We start from the raw sequence: 15,639 nt of genomic DNA on the forward strand, positions 1-15,639 counted from the left end.
GCTTGGAATGTCCTCCAAAGTCTACTCACTGTGACCCAGCTGATCTGGGCTCCCAGGTCTCTAAAGTAGAATGTTGCTGTTGTTCCCACTGGGAGATGCTGCAGGACATCCTCATCCTTCAGAGACTTCCCTTCTGAGACAAATGCACATATACATCATTAGTAAATTGACTGTAGTAGTATTATATTCACTTTGGTATACCCATACACGATGGTTAACTTACTGGGGTCAAGCCGAATGGATTGTCTGGCTGGATACCACTGAGGATCTGAAAGACAGAATTTTTTTTACACAAGACATAAAATAAGTATTTGTTTGATCTTAAATCCGATTCATGAAGATTTAGATGCTTGCAAAGAGCACTCACGACTCTTGTGGAACATAGACTTGATCTCCCCAATAGTGGCATTTGGCTCCACCTATGTACAATATCATAATAAGAAGATTGCAGTGCACATGCAAACACAGAAAAACGAGACAATGCGGCCCGTTTCACAAAGTTGGGTTAACAAACTGAGTAAAACATGTGGCTCTGGGTTGACTTACCCTGAGATGGAAACTCAGGGTTTTTTCGGTTGCACAAAGGCTCCTCAGAGTTAGTTTTGTTAACCCAGGGTAAGCTGATCCACAGTTTAACAGGTGTGACACGACTCTAAACAGCCATTATCAATGGAGCCCCGTATATATGCATACGAAGAATTTGAGTACATTTTCAGAAGAATGAAGAGTGCAGCTGCAAAGAAGAGTGAGATGGTGTGGGAGGAAATTGCTGTTTGAGTCAATCTGTTAGTTTAAACGTAGTTTGTTGCAATCACGGTGAAATTGCATAGGTCAACTGCTTGAATAATAGTCTATTAATTTATTTAGGTGCAATCCAGCTGGGGAGAAGTGCACATGTCATCAACTGAGAATGAAGGATAAAAACATTATTCACACGTCAGACTTCTTTATCATCTCATTAGGGATCCACCTCATTTTCATTGTTTGACATTGTACAGTAAGTACAGTGGATGTTCAACTGGTCAATGGTTTTATCGCCAACATAATGCTCTTTTCACACACATAAATGTGCTCTGATCTATATCAGTCAGTCATCTTCAGAGTACCAGAGTACCACCGACGTATCCGCCGCAGCGGGTCACGGGGAGCCGGAGCCTATCTCAGCGGCATAGGGCGTGAGGCGGGGGACACTCCGGGCATGACGCCAGTGCACCGCGGAGCCACACACAGACATACAACCATGCACACACACACTCATTCCTACGGGCAATTTGGAACAGCCAATCAACCTGAAGCGCATGCTTTTGGAGGTGGGAGGAAGCCGGAGAGAACCCACGCAGACACGGGGAGAGCATGCTAACTCCGCACAGAGCGGGACTCGAACCCGGGTCCTCCGTGTTGTGGGGCAGCAGCGCTGACCCTCATCTATATCAAGTTCTGTTAAATAAGGAGATCTATTTAAACATTTTAATTTTATATAATAAAACAGTAAATCGGCATATGCACGTTACAAAAACAGTTGAGAAGAATATTCATACCATTGCATATACCTAGATTATATAAGAACTGCAATCAAAAGCTGATATGTAGCTCTTTTGCATGGTTTCCTTGACAACAGCCAAAGCTGCTTTGGTTCTTACATAAATAGCTATGGCATTGTATTGCTTATGACAGCTTTAAGGCATTACAGGCTTCCACTAAACCTGCTTCGTGAAATGGGCCCAATGACAGAGCAAAAGATAACCCTATTTTCAATTTATGATGGTGCTTAGATTTAAAATTAGCTCTGGCTGTGCCCAAACGACACGTACGTCGAGTATTCAACAGTTGGTATTAAAGTTTGAAGGAGCTTAACTGGGCACATGTATATACATATATACACAGTTAAGTGCAACCTTATGCCAGTCTGTCAGCTCTGGTCGAATCACCCCAAATATAAACACAATGACAACAAAACTGAAACATGAAGAGCCTACATTCAATCTTGGGCACACAAAAGTTACAGATCAGATAACTGAGCAATAAAACCTTTTAGACTGACCCTGAGTCACATGAGATTAATTCACCAGTAGGCACCAAGCTCTGTACTTTTAAGTATAATGACTGAGCCATGTCAGTGCAAAAGACCACAGATTCTTTAAATCACTCAAATCACTGAGAAGGTTATTACAGTGCGTCCTCGTGCATTGGCGCATCAACGCTCACGACTCCAACTCATCGCAGAATTTTGGTTGGCAGTCACATGATACTGTACTCGCAGTTTATTGGCTGACGGCATCCGGAAGTGCGCTCCGTTCCGTCAGTCTCGGACTTTTATGAGACACAAAAGTGCTTGAAACAGTCAATAAGAGTGTGAAAAAAGGTAATACAGATAGAAGGTGATTTAATATCAGTATGGGGAGGGTTCATAAACGTTTAAATCACCTTAAATAATGAGCTAAATAGATTGCAATCTCAAACGCAGATTCTTTAATCGAGTGTGGTTCCTGGAACGCATTAACCGCAAAAGAACGAGGGCGCACTGTATATTACAATCATTAGATCAATGTTGATACTGCTGATATTTGAACTGTTTTTTCATTTTTGAATGGGACAGCTTTTCCAAATCACTAATGATATCACATCATATTTTGTGACTTATTCTTCATGACTCAAATTACATATTTGTTGCTACAGATTTATATTTTTTAGCCCCAAACTATTTGCGCCCCAAACTATAGCTACAGATTGCACTGCAAATAACACTGAAAAGGGTATTGAAGTCCAAATAAAGTGATCACGCATCTGGTTATCGACTACTGAGAGCTGCATGTGAGAGTTCAGCTCTGGACAGATCCTGGGCTGATTTTCCCAATATAGTCCCAAGTTCATCAGCAAAACAGTCTCTAGACAGCACAAAACAATGTATACCATATTAATGTCAAACAACACATCATACATGGAAATTACCACTAAGGTATAAAATTATAACTTAAAAGCCACTCTTCCACAGTTTGATTTTGAGTGTACTAGAAATTAAATACAGACATATGGATAAGTTACCAGACCGGTACAGCTGAGTAGGAATAATGTATTATCTTACAACTTGTGTTCAAACTCATTTTCACTGAGGGCCACATCAGCATAATGGCTGTCCTCAAAGGACCAGCTTTAGCTTATTAATGTAACTCAATGTAATGTAACATAAATGTAAAATAAATGTAACAACTCCATCCATCCATCCATTTTCTACCGCTTGTCTGTAGTTGGGTCGCGGGTGCAGCAGCTTCAACAGGGAGCCTCAAACTTCCCTTTCCCAGGCCACGTCCACCAGCTCTGACTGGGGGATCCCAAGGTGTTCCCAGGCCAGTGTTGCGATACAATCCCTCCACTTGGTCCTGGGTCTGCCCCAAGGTTTCCTCCTAGCTGGATGTGCCAGGAACACCTCCCTAGGGAAGCCCCCGGAGGAATCCACACCAGATGCTCAAACAACCTCAGCTGACTCCTTTTGACCCAAAGGAGCAGCGACTTTACTGTGAGCCCCTCGCAAATACCAGTGTTTCTCAACTTATCTCTAAGGGAGACACCAGCTATCTGCCTGAGAAACTCCATTTCCGCCACTTGTATCCGTGATCTCGTTTTTCCGGTCATGACCCATTGCTCAAGATCATAGGTGAGGTTAGGAACAACGATTGAACGGTAGATGGAGAGCTTTGCCTCTCAGCTTAGCTCTCTCTTTGTAGCAACAGTGCGGTAAAGCGACTGCAATACCGCTCCTGCTGCTCCAATTCTCTGTCCAATCTCACGTTACATTGTTCCCTCACTTGTGAATAGGACCCCAAGATACTTCAACTCCTTCACTTGTGGAAGGACCTCATTTGCGGGGCAGCAGTGGCTCAGCGGTAGAGCAGAAGCCTTGAAGACCAGACATCACCCAGCCATCGGCGGCTCGATTCTCGCTCCCGCCAAGACATCCTCCGGAGTGTGAGCTGAGAGGGAGGTGTCGGCTCACCTCCCAGCCACTGCGCCTCCCCCCCTCCACAAGTTACTCATTTGGGGCGCGATCCCTAACGCGACCTGTCACTCTACCTCCCCTGTACTGCTTTACTAATTGCAAGCCTACAGGCCCCCTAGTGTGTTGTGTCCGTTTCAGACACAACACACTATCATTGTGCTGTGATTAACACATATACACACACATGTACATTATATATATATACTGTATATATGCATGTACATGAATTAGTGAGAAGATAGTTTCCCCATTGTGGGACCAAAAAAGTGAATTTAATCTTTAATTACAGTGATTCCCCACTCGGAGAAGGCATTCAACCAGCTTCCTGCTGGTGGACTGGTCTCAGATTTGGAGGTGCTGATTCTCTTCCCTGCCGCTTCACACTGGGCTGCAAACCGGCCCAGTGATTGCTGCAGGTCACACGCCGATGAAGCAAACAGGACCACATCATCTGTAACTATTTAATGTTAAATAACGCTGAATTCATTACTAATTGAAGTTATGAACACTATAGTTGCACAGAAAAAATGTTAGCTTGTTGCAAATTAAGTTTTTTTAACTTGTCAGGTTATGAAACCCACAGAAGTCCATCAAGGATCGAACTATACAAGTGAATAAAGAAAAAAAAACATCAAACACAAGTTAGGACATAAACTTTGTTCAAAATGGTTTTGCCAAATTTAAAATGGGCTTAATTACTGCATTGTGGGAAATGTAGTTTTGGTCAAAGAAAACTGCTGACCTATTTATTTTTAGACACAGACCTTTTATCCTCTCGTGGGCCACATTTGGCTCCTGAGCCTTGAGTTTGACACATGTGCCTTAAGGTGTACATAATGATATAAGAAGCCTGGAACTTTAAAAAGCAAATGTGTCTTTCAACAAGAGGTCCTGCTATTAACAGATGATATTTTATGTTTATTTTCCTATATTAGTACTTTGCAGTTTGTGAATGACCCATATATGAGACCATAAATGCCTACTGCTGAACCTCTGTTCATATTGCCAGACCATTTTCAGTCCGGTGATATTACTGAGACTGACAAACTGCCTCTGGGAAACCTCTGCCACCCCCGACTAACTTCTCTCTATAGGTTTCAGTAAATACTGCAGTCTTTCCTATAAACTGTGACCCAGGTAACACAAACCCAGTCTCTTTTCCTGACTCTACTATCCAGATTTATCAAATACAGTGTTACCTCTGTACTCGACCGCCTCTATACTCGACCAAATCGGTGCTCGACCAAAAAATTCGAGTAGAAAATGTATCGGACCCCGAACAGATTTTCGGTACTCGACTAGCCGAGTCGACCCGAACGCGCTCCTCGGCTGCGCTGCTCGGCCAGCGGGTAAGCGTCAGTTCGACTCAGACCGCCAGCGGAGTAACACGTACGCAAATTACGTACGCAAAGACGTACGGAAATTATAGCAAAATATGAAAGTGGTGTACGAGCCATTTCCACTATCTTGAAGCAGAAGCAACTGACAATGGACAGGTTCCTTCTTAAAGAATAGAGGAAGGCTACTGCCCAGCCAGATTCACCTCCACGGAAGAGAGAGAGAAGGGAGAAAACCCCTGGAGGCGCGTTACCTAGCGTCATCATGGAAGGGGATTCCCCTTCCATGATGACGCTAGTGCCATCAACCACTCTCTAAAACGTAAAGTAAATTATACAAAATGGTTTATAATGCTTTATCTTTATCATGTACTGCTTGTGCACATTTACGTATTCATTGTTGTTTAGATACACGTTCTTATAATATTTTAGGTATTTTTCTAAATGGTAAGAACGGATTAAAATACTTTCCATTATTTCTTATGGGAAAATTGGTTTCGGTGGTCGAACAAATCGGTGCTCAACCACCACCTCAGAACGGATTATGGTCGAGTACAGAGGTATCACTGTATGTCTCTCTTTTCTATTCCAAAAAGCACAGCAAATGTCTTCACAGTGGACACCCTGCTAATAAGATCAGATAAAATAATCCCCACAGTGGGGAAATCTGTGAATTTGTGTGAAATTGTAATCTGTTAACAGGTAATATCTAGTAAGAATAGCTCTTTCCAGTCTCGATTAAGTGATTGGCAGACAAACACCACTGTGAACTTGACAAATGCAACTCTATAGAACAGGCTTACACCAATAATACACGAAACCCTTCTAATACAGCCATTCAAAAACACAGGCCTAGCAGTGACAGATTAAAGCAAGCATAGTATGTATTGCTATTATTATAATAGAGGCGGCATGGTCGCACAGTGGTAGCGCTGTCACCGCACAGCAAGGCAGTCCCCAGTTTGTGTCTCGCTCTGTGTGGAGTTTGCTTGTTCTCCCCATGTCTGCGTGGGTTCTCTCCAGGTTCTCCGGCTTCCTTCCATCCCGAAAAACATGCATTTCAAGCAATTGGCAGGCTTCAAATTGTCTGTAGTGTGAGTGTGGGTTTGTTTGTCTATATGTGGCTCTGCTGTGGACTGGCATCGCGCCTGGAGTTCCCCTGCCACACACTCCAGGTTGGCCAGAATAGTCTCCAGCACCCCAACGACAGCAGATGAAGCGGGTATGGAAAATGAATGAATGAATAATAATAATAGAAATAACAATAAAAATAATAATAGTAATAGCAATAGCAATAAAGTACAGGCAATATACAAATTACTATAAATGTACATTAGAACAACAGCTTTTAACATCTCATCAAAATACGAGTGACACCCTTTAGTCCTGAAGGTGAACCACAACTTGTGTTTGAGTTTATATGTCATATCTCTGGTCATAAAGAAACAAAGAGCATTTTTCCTGACTTCAGGTTTAAAACACTGCCAAATTAAATTTTGGGTTGTGTGCAAGCTTCCTGTGTATGCTGCTTTTACTTGTATCTGTATATGCCTGAGTTTGATTATTTAAAAAGAAATCTGCCAAATCTGCTCAGGCTCATTGTTTGTTGTAGCAAATATTAAGTTAACCTACATACTGATCAAAGAGCAGGAAGTATTGGTGAACTGCTATATATCAGTTTGGACAGCTCCACAGTTTTTCCTACTTTGTGTATGCAATCCGGAAAAGCATCCCTTACCTTGATAACTGAACCAAGCACATGTGTAAATATTTGTGTCACATGTGTAAATAGGGTTGCAGCATTTGAGTTGCTTAGACCAGCAAATGCTCCAACTGGTCCAGAAAACACTTGATTCACATACACAGTTATTTAATGTCATATGTGAAAAGGCACTCTTCAGTTGTTTCTATGAATAAGACAACCATACACTTAACACACTTAAAATTAGATAATATCTAAAAAAAAACATTTTTTTTGCAGAGATATTATTCTTAAATCATGACAAAAACGGACAAATTCAAACAGATTAAATAGGACCTCACCTTGTCCAGGAAGCAAAGCTTGTCCTTAGTCTTGGCATCCAGTATCTCCACCTCAAAGAAAACAACAGCCTTTTTAGCTTTTTTAGCAGGTTTGCGTTTGACTGGAGGTGGACCTAGCATTGGGGTGGCCACCGCCCCAACAGTCTGCTTTTTACCTCCAGTGGCCTCTATTGCTAAGGTATCCATGTCCACAGTCTTCCTGCTGCACTCAGTTTATTCCTTTCTGTCCCTCAACTGCCTATCCAATATCCACACCAAATCACAGCAGAGAGGGACAGCATGCAGCTGTGGAAATAAATCTGTCTCTCCTGTTATTCTGCCCCTCCCTCTTCTTCCTCACTTGTAATTTTCAGACTCCCTCCCTCTTTAACCCTCTCTCACAGTCACTTCTAGTGCTTAATTTAACTTCTGGGCAGACCCCTAGAGTGCAGACGTATGCCTATTATCCCCCTGGCAGACAGACGAAAATATATTATGTTATATGAAGGAAACTACCAGCGCAGAAGAAGCTTTATATTTCAGTGACCTTTATAAGTCCTCCCCAAAAATGGAGACTCTATGACCCCTGACACCTCTCAACGCTGACATAAGTCAAAAATTGGAAGTGCAATATTGTCACCAACAACATTCCCCTTTCACCAGCTAAATATAAATGCTCACTGCTACTGCAAAACCTGCCCTCTCCCTACAGACACCTCCAACCAAACTCAACATCCAGGGTTCCATCATTCACACAAAAAGTCCTTCACTTCTCTCACTGCAGGATAATAATACTCCAAACTCTGAGAAATTATTCTGGGTTTTTCCCCATGGTTATGATCAACCCTTCACTCTCTGTTGAACACCATCTGTTGTCTCCATATCAAATGAGAAACATACTGTATATTCACAATTGACAGCCTGTATTTGATTCATGGACTTGAATCCACCAGAATAATAATGAACAACCTATGTAAGATTTTCTGTCATAAAAAAGTTTATCCTCATGTCCATCCATGTCACAGAAACATCAGATTTAGAAAGAAAAACTTGAAAGTATGTTTTGGGTCCCACAGTGCAGGGTCCTGATGACTCCTAGTTATGAGTCATCACAAATGCAGGTAGGTGTCCACTAGTGAATAATAATAATAATAATAGTAAACAATTCTCACTATGACATAATAACCTTGATTTCTTCGACTACTTTAAATATCTATAACTCCCTACCGGCCATTCAGAACTGAAAAAGCCTGTTGGATGAAAGATCAAAAGCCTGTCGTCCAAAAATTTACTCTGATTTAAACAAATTTATTGAGCTGCCTTACTGCTACCCAAAAAATGAGGTAGGATTAAATGAAACTGGATATACAACACTGCTTTAGATCTCCAGGAAATTAACTGATCTCACTTGTGTGTGCATATTCCAGGCATACCCACTGCCATGCTAACTATGTAAAGACTTGATTTGGCAGTGACACCCTGTACTGGGAAGGCACTCTGGGGTGAGGATGACACAGGAAGAAACAAATTTCAGTTTCTCATTAGGGGGCTTAGCATTTCTTTTCTTTTCTTTTTGTTTTATATACTGTACTGATCCCCGAGGGGAAATTAAGAGCACACTCTTGTGTTAGTCATGCATATATATATATATATATATATATATATATATATATACACAGTGATCTCTCGCTTATGATGGACGGCTTCATTACATTGCGTATTTTTAGTAGTCACGTGATACCGTACGTGCATGCTATTGGCTGACAGCATCTGTGTGTGGGTTGCATTCCGAGACTCTCAAAACGCAGCGCACACATGAAATTATTGTAAATAATAAATAGTTTGTCTCTATATTGCGGAATTTCACGGGTGGTCCTGGAACGCATTAACCGCAAGTAACGGGGCATTACTTTATATGTTTTCTATGAGCCACTGTAACACACACACACACACACACGGCCTGTAAGCATGCAATGGGAGGAAGAGTAGCGGGCAGCTCCTCTTTGGTGCGCCCCAAATAAGCCACTTGCAAAGAAGAACATGGGCATCTGCCATCAATCCAAAAGGTAAAAATACAGTACTTGGAATCTGGACAAACTGGAAAAGTAATTTCATTCCAGAGTAGTTTTGGTGCACGACTTCACCTCATCGTGGATTTTTGGTAGGCAGTCACCTGATACCGTACGTGCATTCTATTGGCTAATGGCATCCAGAAGTGTGCTCGCTTCTGTGTGTCTCGGACTTAAGTGAGACACAAATGTGCTTTAAACAGTCGATAAAAGTGTTGGAAAAAGGTAATACTAACAATTTTGTTGGTACCCATCTGTTAATGAAAGAAAAACCGACAATGGTCACCAAAATGACTTGAAACTTACCAAAGTAACAGTAAATAAAAATGTATTGAAAATTAAACGAATCAAAATCCGACATTATTTTGGAATTGTCGTTCCATAGAATTGTTCAAAAAAACAAACAAATGAAACAAGCCTGAACAAAATTGATGGTACCCATAACTTAATATTCTGTTGCACAACCTTTTGAGGCAATCACTGCAATTAAACAATTTCTGTAGCTGTCAATGAGACCTCTGCAACTCTCAACAGGTATTTTGGCCCACTCCTCGCGAGCATACTCCTCCAGTTGTCTCAAGTTTGAAGGGTGTCTTCTCCAGATGGCATGTTTCAGCTCTTTCCACAGATATTCAATAAGATTTAGATCTGGGCTCATAGAGGGCCACTTCAGAATAGTCCAATGCTTTTCTCCAAGCCATTCTTGGGGGTTTTTGGCTGTGTGTTTGGGGTTCTTATCCTGTTGGAAGACCCATGATCTGCGACTGAGACCAAGCTCTCTGACACTAAGCAGCACATTTCTCTCCAGAATGCCTTGATAGTCCTAAGATTTCATTGTACCTTGCACAGTTTCAAGACACCCTGTGTCAGATGCAGCAAAGCAGCCTCAGAACATAACCAAACCTCCTCCAAATGCTTGATTTTTCCATCTGTGAACATTAAGTTGTGGTGCCCCACCAAAAAGCTCCAGTTTTGTCTCGTCTCGCTTCTCCCAGAAGCTTTGTGGCTTGTCAACATGCATTTTTGCAAATTCCAGTCTTGCTTTTTTATGATTTGCTTTCAACAGTAGTGTCCTCCTTGGTCGTCTCCCATGGAGTCCAATTTGGCTCAAACAATGACGAATAGTGCAATCTGACACTGATGTACCTTGGCCTTGGAGTTCATCTTTAATTTCTTTGGAGGTTATTCTGAGGTCTTTGGATACCTTTCGAACTATCCGTCTCTATTGTCAATTTTCTTCTTGCGGCCATGTCCAGGAAGGTTGGCTACAGTCCCGTGGATCTTACAGTTTTGAATAATATGTGCCACTGTTGTCACAGGGACATCAAGCTGCTTAGAGATTGTCTTATATCCTTTATCTTTAACATGCTGGTCTGTAATTTTCTTTCTAAGCTTCTGAGACAACTCTCTCCTCTGCTTTCTGCTGTCCATGTTCAGTGCGGTACACACCATGTCACCAAACAGCACAGTGACTATTTGTCATCCTTCAAATAGACAGATTGACTACTTATGAGATTCAACACACCTGTTATTCCAATTACAGGACACACCTGAGTTATTCATGTCACTCTTGTCAATTTTATTTTCAATCTTTTACAGAGGTAGCATCATTTTTGTCCAGGCATGTTTCAGTAGTTGTTTTTTTTTTTTTTTTTATTATGTTGAACGGCAATTAATAAGTGATGACTGATTTTGATTGTTTAATTTTCAGTAAATTTTTATTTATTGTTATTGTTGTAAATTTCAATTTCTATCATTAACATGGGGTACCAACAATTTTGTTCACGTGTGAAGGTGGTTCAATATCAGCATGGGGAGGGTCATAAGCATTTAAATTACCGTAAATAATAAGATAAATAGTTTGTTGCTCGATCGCGGAATTCGTTAATTGCTTGTGGTTCCTGGAATGCATTGACCGCAAAGAACAAGGGCCCACTGTAATTACAGTTTTATATTTTACTGAATATTTAAGTACGAGGTACACGATACTATAAAATTGATTTCCCAATGTATCTATTTTTAATTTTATTTGGTACATTATTTTCTATAAACAAATTAATTTACACAGAAAATACTTTGAAATATTATAAACTTAAAGAAACACCATAAACTTAAATACAGCATGAATTGATAAATTTAAAAAAAATGCATAAAACCATTAATTCAAGTGTAATCTTTTATTAAAATTTCTTTCATGTGCACTGGTTATTGTATAAATAATGGTTCACCATCCATTCATCCATTTTCTGCCGCTGTATGTCACGCCAAGCAAAAATCTAACTCTTGCTGTATCACTTACCGCACCAAGTTATAGCTTATGTTTTAATAGTGCCTACACTGCTTATTGACTGAAGTTTTTTGATGATCAGACACTCAAATATTTCAACAGAAAAACTTTGAGCTTTTCCTTTCATAATAGACCCTCACAAAGTCTTAGGAATCAGTCTACTAAACCTGGATTATTACTTCAAATACTACAAATGCAGATAAAACGAGGCAGAGACTGCAACATTCCACCACACCCCTGACTTCAAAATTTTACCCTGACCTACTTTCAGAATGGTTGCAGCAATGATTTCTATATTGTTCTAGTGGGTATTTGGCTTTTCGCCAAAGGTGAAGGTCATCATCATATTTTAGTGCCTATGGCTTCCTCAAAATGTTGTTTGTTTTATGATTATTATCTCATTAGGTTTCAGAGATGAATGTAGCCACACGAGGGCACAAGCCAGTGCCTTGTTGTACCGGTCCCAAGCACAGATAAATACAGAAGGGGGGCGGTATAATTGATTAAAAAAAGCCTCCTGTGGAAAATTAAAACTAGACGTTTTTCTGGTAATATTTTTGTGTCTTTGGTAAAACTACATTTTTCACACAAAATAAAAAATCACATCCACCAGCCCAAGTAAGTAAGTTCATAATGAGCTCTTGACCATTCACCTGCATTATTGCGACATTGGAAGATAATGAGAACCATAAAACGTTAATAACAATGCAGCGTTCTATACTACAGACTGCTATAGCTTACATAAGCGATGAAGACAATATAAGATACAAAATATAAACTGCAGGTCAATATTGATAGACTGTATTTCACCCGACACAATTTTAATTTTCTTTATAGGAGAGGCCACAAATCCAGGTCATAGCACCGTACATAAGGTTATGGTGGAGCGGAGGACAACGCTGTGTTCAAAGTTCTCAAATAGATTTTTCTCGCCCAGCTTTCTCTTAGCGTTTCACAGTGAAAGAGTGTCAGAGTAATTACATCCTGCTTCCGTGGACCATATCACTATTTACTGTTAAGGATCTCATTTACTCACCTCGTAGTGCTTCATCTCTACAGTATGGAACCCGTTTCTACGTTCTACGTGTGAGTGACAGTATCGCCTCCAATCAACAGAGGATTAAACTGTGAGGTCACGATGTATACGCCTACGAAATTTGAATTTAACCAACCAAAGTTACTGTTATTCAGTGAATTAGCCAATGCGGTTTCAGTATGGGAAAGGGTCAATGCTTACGTCAGGGTTAAACTACTCGACAGCTCACTTCGTATACTGTACAGGTATACTGTACTTCGCACTATATGTTAGGAAGGTACTGTGGTTTTAGACCAGGGATGTCAGAGTTAAATACACAGAGACAAAAAAAAATTTGCTTCAAGCTGACGGCCAGACTGGTTCAATGTTTATTAAAACATATTGAAATGATTACACATAGCCTTTTGAACCAAGAGTGTATATTATATAATGAGTACATGAATAAGCAATATTTTATTATGGCTGTTAGTAATTTCAAGTGAAAACATTTTCCAACTGGTACGCAGACAAAACGAAACTTCTTTAAAAGAAAAATTACGTCTTTTATCTGTGTTTCTGAGACGTTTGATGGTAACTTCTTAGATTATATTATTTCATTACAGCCAAACTTTCTACACACAGGAGACACACAGGTTTGCCTTGTACATCTGTAAACATATCCTCTGAATACTACCTTACTACCTACCAGGCTTGAAACTCCCTGTTCTCAGCATCCACTAAGGTTTGCAGTGACGGCTGATGAATAATGAAGCCGAGGCCCGCTTGCTGCAGGGACTTCAGGTGCTACCATTGCACTTTGGGGAATGTAGTGTTGATACGTGAATAAAGATGGCTGTGGCCCACTGGCGGGAACTAATAGTAATTAATAACATCCAGGGGGCCATAGAAAATCGGTTCGCTGGCCGGATCCGGCCCCCAGGCCTTGACTTTGACATACGTGTTTTAGACAAAGGGAGGACGACTAAAACTTGTTTTATATTAATGGTATTGTAACTATCACTGTAGGGACATTGAATGTTTGAACTATGACAGGAAAAGGTGGAGAGTTGGTTGACATGATGCAGAGGAGGAAGGTGGACATACTGTGTGTCCAGGAGATCAGGTGGAAAGGTATCAAAGTTAGAAGTGAGGAAGAAGAAGTATCACCATAAATGGTACCATTGAAATTATCCATCTGTCAATCTATCTGAGCTATTACTGTTGATAGTTTATTGTTAGGCCACATGCAGGATAAAAACCAAGCACACTAACGAACACAATTTGAGAGTCCGGAGCGCTACCGACTACCGCCACTGTTTTGCCCGAAAATGTATGTTCCCTGAACCATTGGGCCAATTGATACGTACCTTATCCAGTTACAGCTCCATTGTGACGTTTCAGTTTTCATAGTGCGCCCAAACATCTTTGGTGTACCTTCTACTCAAATACAGGGTTGGGGTTAGGATTATGTTGTGGGTTAGGATTAATGTTAGGTTTAGGGTTATTGAGAATGACATATGGTTCATTCTGTCCAACTGATAATTCCACACAAAGCTACAGCATCATACACGCACAAAAGATCTTTGGTACACTATCCAAATTACGATGTCACAAGTCAGCTAGGGCGGCACGGTGGCACAGTGGTTAGCGCTGTCGCCTCACAACACGGTGGGTCCGGGTTCGAGTCCTGCTCTGTGCGAAGTTGGAATGCTCTCAGTGTCCGCATGGGTTTCTCCAGGTTCTCCGGCTTCCTCCCATCTCCAAAAGCATGCGCTTCAAGTTGATTGGCCGGTCCAAAATTGTGTGTGTGTGTGTGTGTGTGTGTGTGTGTTTGTATGTGACTCTGCTGTGCACTGGCATTGTACCTGGAGTGTCCCCTGCCTCACGCCCTATGCCAGCTAGGATAGGCTCCAGCTCCCCTTGACCAGCTGCGGCAGATACAACGGAAGAAAATGGATGGATGATTTACAGGGAAAAAGGTCATGTCCTCTATTGGTTTCATATGGGTTTTACTACTGGTATGATTATTATGCCCTACTTTCATCCAAATTAAATCGGAAATGTATTTCAAAAGGCGGCACGGTGGCGCAGTGGTTAGCGCTGCCGCCTCACAACACGGCGGACCCGGGTTCGAGTCCCGCTCTGTGCGGAGTTCGCATGCTCTCCCCGTGTCTGCGTGGGTTCTCTCCGGGTTCTCCGGCTTCCTCCCACCTCCAAAAGCATGCGCTTCAGGTTGATTGGCCGGTCCCAAATTGACCATAGGAGTGAGTGTGTGTGTGAATGATTGTTTGTTTCTGTGTGGCTCCGTGGTACACTGGCGTCGTGCCCGGAGTGTCCCCCGCCTCACGCCCTGTGACTGCCAGGATAGGCACTGGCTACCCCGCGACCTGCGTTGGCGGATTAAGCGGGTTGGAAAATGAATGAATGAATGAATGTATTTCAAAAGTCACAATTTTATAAACACTATTACCAGTGGTGCAATATCAGTAAACCAAGCAAATAATTGAGAATCCTAAAAAAAGATAAAAACAAACCCCCACACAGTCAAATTTCAATAACATTTAATATGTATAGCTCAGGGCGGCACGGTGGTGCAGTGGTTAGCGCTGCTGCCTCACAACACGGCGGACCCGGGTTCGAGTCCCGCTCTGTGCGGAGTTCGCATGCTCTCCCCGTGTCTGCGTGGGTTCTCTCCGGGTTCTCCGGCTTCCTCCCACCTCCAAAAGCATGCGCTTCAGGTTGATTGGCCGGTCCCAAATTGACCATAGGAGTGAGTGTGTGTGTGAATGATTTGTTTGTTTCTATGTGGCTCCGCGGTACACTGGCGTCGTGCCCGGAGTGTCCCCCGCCTCACGCCCTGAGACTGACAGGATAGGCACTGGCTACCCCGCGACCTGCGTTAGCGGGTTGGAAAA

General features: G+C 41.7%; 1 protein-coding gene across 2 annotated transcripts in view; it reads right to left on the minus strand.

The window, feature by feature from the left end:
- The window catches only part of tecrb (trans-2,3-enoyl-CoA reductase b), a 35,377-nt gene extending 22,577 nt beyond the window's left edge, over nt 1-12,800 (minus strand). The window contains exons 1-5 of one of the 2 annotated variants that reach the window (XM_068321000.1): nt 12,746-12,800; nt 7,375-7,425; nt 368-419; nt 224-268; nt 30-133 (exon numbers count right to left, since the gene is read on the minus strand). In XM_068321000.1, coding sequence (XP_068177101.1) covers nt 30-133; nt 224-268; nt 368-419; nt 7,375-7,425; nt 12,746-12,760 — 267 coding nt within the window. In that variant the 5' untranslated portion in view covers nt 12,761-12,800. Of the gene's footprint in view, nt 1-29; nt 134-223; nt 269-367; nt 420-7,374; nt 8,270-12,745 lie in introns of those variants that run through there. The other variant, XM_068320999.1, reaches the window with a different exon arrangement.
- Nucleotides 12,801-15,639: the final 2,839 nt, after the last annotated feature.

This window comes from Antennarius striatus, chromosome 8 (assembly GCF_040054535.1).
Source record: "Antennarius striatus isolate MH-2024 chromosome 8, ASM4005453v1, whole genome shotgun sequence".
Lineage (NCBI taxonomy): Eukaryota > Metazoa > Chordata > Actinopteri > Lophiiformes > Antennariidae > Antennarius > Antennarius striatus.